This window comes from Lathyrus oleraceus, chromosome 6, assembly GCF_024323335.1.
Source record: "Lathyrus oleraceus cultivar Zhongwan6 chromosome 6, CAAS_Psat_ZW6_1.0, whole genome shotgun sequence".
Lineage (NCBI taxonomy): Eukaryota > Viridiplantae > Streptophyta > Magnoliopsida > Fabales > Fabaceae > Lathyrus > Lathyrus oleraceus.
This window is the reverse complement of record NC_066584.1, coordinates 64,697,855-64,705,783: the sequence shown is the minus strand read 5'-3', so window position 1 is coordinate 64,705,783 and position 7,929 is coordinate 64,697,855. Positions and strand designations below refer to the sequence as shown.

The 7,929-nt window shown below is 36.0% G+C and overlaps 2 protein-coding genes across 3 annotated transcripts; both read left to right on the top strand.

Annotated features, from left to right (window-relative positions):
• Positions 1-1,126: 1,126 nt before the first annotated feature.
• On the top strand, positions 1,127-4,436 carry LOC127093023 (UPF0426 protein At1g28150, chloroplastic). Of its 2 annotated transcripts, none has more exons than XM_051031921.1 (3): positions 1,127-1,288; positions 1,387-1,530; positions 4,051-4,436. In XM_051031921.1, exons 1-3 carry the CDS (start codon positions 1,241-1,243, stop codon positions 4,249-4,251), a joined length of 393 nt encoding a protein of 130 aa, XP_050887878.1. In that variant the 5' UTR covers positions 1,127-1,240; the 3' UTR covers positions 4,252-4,436. The 2 variants fall into 2 exon arrangements, with proteins under 2 accessions (XP_050887878.1, XP_050887877.1); XM_051031920.1 differs by having other exon boundaries at positions 1,137-1,288; positions 1,384-1,530.
• Positions 4,437-4,586: 150 nt separating this feature from the next.
• On the top strand, positions 4,587-5,980 carry LOC127093022 (NDR1/HIN1-like protein 6). Its single transcript, XM_051031919.1, has one exon. The coding sequence runs from the start codon at positions 4,976-4,978 to the stop codon at positions 5,726-5,728; it is 753 nt and encodes a 250-aa protein (XP_050887876.1). The 5' UTR covers positions 4,587-4,975; the 3' UTR covers positions 5,729-5,980.
• The last annotated feature ends 1,949 nt before the right edge of the window (positions 5,981-7,929 follow it).

Below are 7,929 nucleotides of genomic sequence, written 5' to 3'. Positions count from 1 at the left end.
TATACGACATGGTTTAGGTCGGTTACAACGCAACAATTTGTGTCTGAGCCAAGGTATTTGATTGATCCACGCCAACTAGCTTCGTCATCATACACCCAACAACAAGTCCCCGTCCAACAACAATGTCAAACCACCCAAACCCAACGACCAACCTCACACCATCACCCTACCACATACACCCAACAATCAAACACCCAACCTCGCAACCCATTCATACCACACACCCAACCTCAAAGCCAAGAATCAAACCCTACCCACTAACAACCATACGCAGCCAACACAACAGTTTATAGCCCAAATGATTCATACAATTCATGCTATCGTAGCCCCCCACCAATGACCACCCAAACATCTAATCACCACAACACCCAACAATTGTTTAACTATAGTACACCCCATGAACCATTGCTTTGTTTCCAAAACAATTTAATGTCCCAATTCGGGCAACTATACCGTCCATAATTCACCCAACCAGATCGACCCAACTACGACAACATGGACACCAAACTCAATTACGGAAGCGCCGTTGGCGAGAACCCCCAAACTATTGGGAACAAATGATGACACATCTATCAAATACCGCTGGACCTTCCACCGGACCTTCACACCAGTCACCATTGGATCATGTCAGCACTCAAAGACTCCAAACACCTCAGGAAAATTGTGGGAGACCTCGAAGACAGACTAACGCACTTGGATGTGGAACATGGGACGTTTCAATCGGACCGATCATTGAATTTTTGGTCAATTCCATGTAATTTGTATTACGACATAAATAATTTTTTTCAATATTTTTTTTTATTTAATTGTCAAATTAACATTTAAAATTAAAAAAAATAAAAATTAAAGATGCATGTGCTGGATGCATTGACGCATACACCAATGCATACATGCATGCGTCAAGAGGCATGACGCCTACATACATGGCCATTAGAAGCATGCGTCAGCTCCAATGGCACCTTCTCTTAAGGTTAAATGGATGTCTAGTTGAACTGACGTATCTGTTTGGAAACGTGGTTATTTTATTTTGAAAAACATAATTATTTAAAAAAAAATGTTTTTTATGACTAAAATAATAATTTATTTAAAATAAAAGTCTAAGTATGTTATCAATAAAAAAAATTCCAAATTAAAAATTAAAGAAAAAAACAGATAACAATCGTGGAAAACACAGCGCCGGAAGAATCGGATTAATCTGCGAGGTGCGAGCTGCAAGTTCGAACAGAAGCAGAACCGAGCTATGTCACTTCTCTTCACTTCATCTCCTCTTCCACGTCCATGCACTCATGTTCGTTTTTTTTTTAACTTTTTCCTCGTTAACCTTCTTTATTATTTACGCTTCTTCTTTCTCTTCATTCAATTTATTGATACTAGAAATTAAAGCAGGAATGTAGGTTTTTATCACCATCATCATTTTCACGAGGCCCAATCACCAGAAGCAGCAATTCCCTTCGAGTTGCTAATCGGAGGCGAATTACTGCGTTTTTCTTCAATCCTGCACAAGACCCTATCATAAAAGAAGTTTTCAAGGTATTCTTCTAGTTTATTCTTTTCTCAATTTTCATATATTTTGTTTCTAGTCTAATTTCGTACTTGTAAAAATTAGGATGATGTTGTTCTAGATAGTTATGTCACGTGTTGTCAATTTATCATAGAAAAAAGGTTTAGTTTGTGAAATGTGGTGTTGGAAAATCAATTGAAATTTCCAAATTAATGCAAATGAGTGCAAATTTAGGCTTCTAATTTTTGCCCATAGTTAGTAAGGTTTTAAATAACAGGCGCACAGTCGTGTAAAGGTTTTCACGATTTCGGTTGATACAGGTATTGTGATACTTATTGTGTTCGTCGCGGTGTGAACTAACCACAACCAAAACGGTGAATAGTGGTATTGCCATCGGCACCTATTGATACCGTTTTGTTGCAGCCGTTTTTGTGGCAATGAACTGTTTTTCAAAACCTTGGTCAATATGCTTACTATTGATTCATGAAAAAGCGAGTTCTCTTATCACTATAAAACTGATGGTAGAAGATACAGTGAGGAAAATGTTTAAAACAAATTTTGACCTTTCTACTTAAACAGCACACTATTAAATTATCAGTTAAAATTAATTTTTCCATACTGCTACTAGTCTTCTGCTTATGGTGGTTAAGTTTAATTAGAATATCTACATTAGATGAAGTTATTTAATTTGGTCTTATTTAATTTTCCATCTTATAGTATCATATGGCCGTCTCATTTTCGGATTCAATTCATGTAACCACTGAAAAATGTGATGCAAAAGTCATGCCTGTTTTAGTGGGCATAATTGAAATTGAGATTTCCATTTCTGTCATGAGTGTACTGGATAGTGAAATATATGTCAAGCATACAAACACAAGATTCTGTAGAACAATTTGCAGAGTCATCAATGGTGGCCAATAGCGGCACTATATCAGGATAGCGGAGCGGAGGCCAGACGCTATGGGAAGAGCCTTAGTGGTGCAAGCCACTATAGGGTAAATAGCAGGATAGCGTAGCGGAGTGGTACCCGCCCAGCTATCCCTTTTTCTTTTGAAAAGCCGGAATTATCCCTTAAATTTAAAACGTTTAAGTAGGGTGGGAATAGGTCAGGCCAACTAACAGGGACCTATGGCCTAGCCTACACATGCCAAGGTCAGGCAAAACTTTTTTTTTAAGTAAAAAAGGTTTAGACTTTTTTATAAGCCTATTTAGTTAAATGGGTCAGGCCACACGCCATAAAAAAAGCCTTTTAAACTTATTAGGCCGGCCTATTTTAATAAATATAAATAAATATATTATTTTTTATATTTTATTTTGTATTTTATATTGAAATACAAAAGTAAAGTTTAGTTATCTTGAAGAACATGTAAAAATTAGTTGAAAAAACTTTATGAATAATGTCATAAGTTGTTTTCACAAGTTCTCCTAATCAAAATAATTTCACAAAATTTATGCTTCTATGTAAGCTCAAATAAGTCTATGTAAATGTTTGTTTACGATGTAAACAAACATTTTGTCTCATTGTATTTTTGATTCTCTAGAATATTTAAACATTAGTTGAATTGCTTATTTAATATGTTCAAATGATACATGCTTTTTAAGTAGGCTAATCAGACTTTTGAAAAGGTCAAACTCAGGCCGAAAAATGAGCCTTTGATAGGCCACAGGCTAGACTTAGACTTTTATTTTTTTAGCATGCTCAGGCTTGGCAAAGCCTAACTCGGCCCAGCCTATTCCCACCCCTACGTTTTAAGTGGTCGTTTTGAATTTTTCAATCAAATTTGACTTGAGACTCAACCTTAACCTTCCTTCCTCATCGTTTTTGCACTTAAATTTGAATTTGGGATGTAATGTTTCGATTAAGATTTGTTGATGTTGATTAAGAGTTTCGATTAAAACTTGGTTCTTTTTGAGTTTTTTTATTAAGTTTTGTGCTTTGATTTATAATTATTTTAGGCGGTTTGAGTTATTTGTTTAATTTTACATTAAATATATGTTTATAATTACAACTATATGTAATTTGTCCAAAAAAATGATTAAATAGTGGTCATCCTGCCATTCCATTTTTTAGGCCAGCCGCTCCGCGCCACTATCTTGGTTTGACTACTCTGGGCGTATACATAAAGAGCCATAAGAGTTTATTTATTTGTCAATTTTCTCTTCAACTTTTATGCTTTCTGTCTCTATTAACTGATAGTAAGTGAGCCTGTGTAATAACATTGGTCTGAAAATACAACGGCTTGGGGCGGGACACCAAATCTCATGGAGGTGACATGTGTTCCATCGATAGATAAATTATACTATTATAGTTAATCTGTTACCACTACTTGTAATCTTCAAATTAAATTCTTCTGTCTTAGTATATGTCAACAAGTTGCTATATGGATGGTAAGCTGACTTACTATCCCTGATTCCTATGTGCACCTATATTCAATTTTGTCACAATTGTATAGGCTGAAAAACACTCTGTTTAGGCCATGGGAATGTTCATTGATTGGCACTGAAACCTGTGTTTGTTTTTCTCAACTTTCATTATTTCTAATTTGCAGGAACCAGTGGCATTCTTAGGTGGCGTGTTTGCAGGTATTTTAAGGCTTGATTTGAACGAGGAGCCTCTCAAGGAATGGGTTACGAGGACCGTTGAAGCTTCTGACATCAGTGTGGAAGAAACTAATACAGAAGGGTCAACTACTGGGTCAACTACTGGGTCAACTGCTGAAGCTGCTCCGCAAGAGATTGAAATTGAATAAAACTTATACTTTTTTATTGTAAAACCTGCATAGCATCAAAATGCCAACAGCACAGTAACAATTTGTTTAATTGATTATAAATTATAATCTTCTAAGCACAACAATAGTAATTCACCAACATACTGCAGTGTCTTCTTGTACAATGTGTGACACGCATCCTTAATGTGCAAGTAAAGTTTCCTTAACTGCGAAGCAGGTTTTAAGAATGTACAATATGCATATCTGGTCATCTTATGACAATAATTACCAGCACATGCCATTTGTTTGTTTTTTATTGAAACATAATGCTTGGTGTGCACAACACTTCCTCTTACATCACCTTATGCCAAAAATTAAAGTTGCAAAATCTAGTGATGTGAAGATAAGTGTATCTAATGTTACTGTTATGGATTAGTTAGAACTAAGAAATCTTGTATGTCTATATACTGATATTAGGACAGAAGTTCTAGCCTCAACAAAGGAAAGTATTTTAAGGAACCCAACCATTGTCTAAAGTCAACATAGTGTACATATTTAGCTGAACTACCACTATCTTTTTTTGGTGATTTACACAATATTTAGGTAGGGAAGGTAACCACACACCAGAGTACAGTATTTTCACAATTAGAAGTCAAATAAAGAATGTCATACTTCTGTATATAGCATCAGCAAAAGGGTGTTAGCGTCCCTCTACGACCGCAAAATCTTATAGACAACATCACCACTAAGCAAATTTCTAGTATTCATGACAGATCATCAGAGACAGAAAATCCACCCTATGGATGTGGAAGCACGACCACACCCTAGGACGCATTTAGTACCTCCGGGTTCGTCTATATCAGAAAAGGGTATCCCTGTGCCTCCTCCACTACTGCATCAACATGCTATGCCAACGATAAGCTCTTCGCAACCAAAAAGAAGTTGTTTTTGCAGGTGCATATGTTGTACACTAACCTTGTTATTCCTTCTTCTCATTATCTTAGCAGCATCTGCAGGAGCCCTTTACCTCATCTTCAAACCGAAGCTTCCAAATTACTCAGTCGACACTCTGAGGATAACTGATCTAAGGCTTAACTTAGACTTGAGTCTCTACGCAAAGTTTGACGTAAAGATCACAGCGACAAACCCGAACAAGAAGATTGGTATATACTACGAAAAAGGAGGGAAGTTGAGTGTGTTGTACACAAACACAAAGCTTTGTGAAGGATCTTTACCTGAATTCTACCAAGGTCATCAGAACAAAACAGTGCTTAACGTGCCGTTAACAGGTCAAGTTCAGTCTGGAAGAACTTTAATGTCGGCGTTACAGCAACAACAGCAGACAGGAAGAATTCCATTGGATCTCAATATCCATGCACCAGTTGCTATCAAACTTGGGAGGTTGAAGTTGAAGAAGGTGAAAGTGTTGGGGCAATGTCAGTTGGTGGTTGATAGCTTATCATCGAATAATCTTGTAAGCATCAAGGCTAGCAACTGTAACTTCAAAATGAAAGTTTAAATTTCATCAAGAGAGAGCTTGCGTTAGTTCATGTGATTTATTTTTTATTCTTATTATTTTTGGAATTTTAAGAGTTGATTCTTTTGTGAATAACAAACTGCGGTTGTAGCAGTTCCTTGCAGTATTTTTTTTTTATTTGTTTTGTGTGTGGTGTCTTTGTTGGTTCACTATATTAATTTGAGAACATACTGGCCTGGCTTGATTATGATTTTGTATATTAGTCCAAAATTTTAATATTAACCATTTTCAAAAGGATCCTTGTCGATGAATTTTTGTTTCATAAGAATACATATGTTACGTAGATATATATACATTCACTTCGTTCTCCTTCCCCACTTCATTTTTTCATTTCTCAAACCTTAAAATCATCCCAATATTCTAATTTCTGGTTTATTATCCGAACAAAATACAAAGACTATAATTTGTTATTAACCGTCTTACTATATATTATGCATGTTTACTTTTACAATGTATTTATCATTTACATTGTTTTTTATTTATTTTAGAATCTTAGGTTTATTTAAATGGTGTATGTTCATGTGTGCAACGATTTCGGAAGGTCGGGAAGGATCTTTTCGGAGACTTCGTCGAAAGATTCTTTTGCAACTATGAATAATATTGGTAGTGCGTGAGACACTTCTAGTGAGGAGAAAAAAATGAGAGAATGAAAATAAGGATTGATATTATTGAATTATGATTGTACAAATTGAATTACAAAATGTATCTATTTATATACAACTAACTTGTATATGAAGTAACAAACCCTAAACCCTAATTATCTTTGGGTTTGAACTTGGGCTACACAACTTGGATTATATCACCTACCCCTTATAATTCAAGTTGTCGAACATACGTTAATCATAGTCGATCTGAGTTATTCCTAATTTGTTTATCAAATTCAGGAATCTGTCGATCTTCAACCCTTTGGTGAAAATGTCGGTCAACTGTGCTTCAGTTAAGCAATATCTTATTTCAAGTTCACCTCGATTTACCTTCTCCTTTGAGAAGTGAAATCTAGCTTCGATGTGCTTACTCCTTCCACGTAAAACTAGGTTCTTCGTAAGATTTATGGTTGACTTATTGTCGATCTGCAACATCAGAGGTTTCTTCACTTAAACCTCAATCTCTTCCAGCACATATCTGATCCAGATTGCTTGAAACGCAACATATGATCCTGCTATATATTCAACCTCACACGATGACAATGCCACCACGGGTCTTTCTCGAGCACCATGAGATTGGGACACCAATACTTGAAAGAAATAACCAGTTGTGCTTCTACAATCTTCCTTATCTCCACATCAATCAGCATCTGAATAGCAAGTAACCATAACTTCTTTGTTTTCAGAGTCTCGCCACAATAGAATTCCACAGTTTATCAATCATTTTAAGTATCTCGGGATTCTTCTTCCAACCTTCATGTGTGGCACTCTTGGTTCACTCCTGTATCTACTCACTAATCTAACTAAGAAACCTATATCAGGTCGACTGTTGTACACATATTTCAGAGATCCGACAACTTGTTTTAATAAAGTTGCATCAAATTTGTCTTTCTCTCCATGCTTCTCCAACTTCAAATTTGGTTCGACGGACGAAGATGCAGGAGTCGAATCATCCATATTGAATCTCTTGAGTATCTCTTTGAGATACTTTCTTTGATGTAGAACCATACCTTGCTTCGACATTTGAAATTTCATGCCTAAGAAATAAGACAAGTTTCCTAGATCCGACATTTCAAATTTCCTCATCATTAGCTCTTTGAACTTCGACAAGTCCTTCAAGCTATTTCTAATTACTAGCAAGTCATCAACATATAAGCAGATGATTAGTATATCTTGTGCCACAACCTGAACATAGACCCCATACTCAAATTTGAATTTGATGAATCCCAATTCGACTAAGTATGAGTCTATCTTCTTGTTATATATCGTACGTGCCTCTTGAGGCCCTAGAGCGCTTTGTGTAACTTATACATTTTCCTTGCTTTCTCCTGTATCACAAACCCATGAGGTTGTGTGACATAGACTTCTTCGTCTAAGGGATCATTCAAAAATGTTGATTTCACATCTAAGTGAAATGTCAACCAACCTTGCTTACATGCCAAAACGACTACTAGTTGAACAATCTCCAATCTTGCTACTGGCGTGTATACTTCAAAGTAGTCGACTCCTGCTCTCTGAAGAAAACCTTGAGCTACCAAT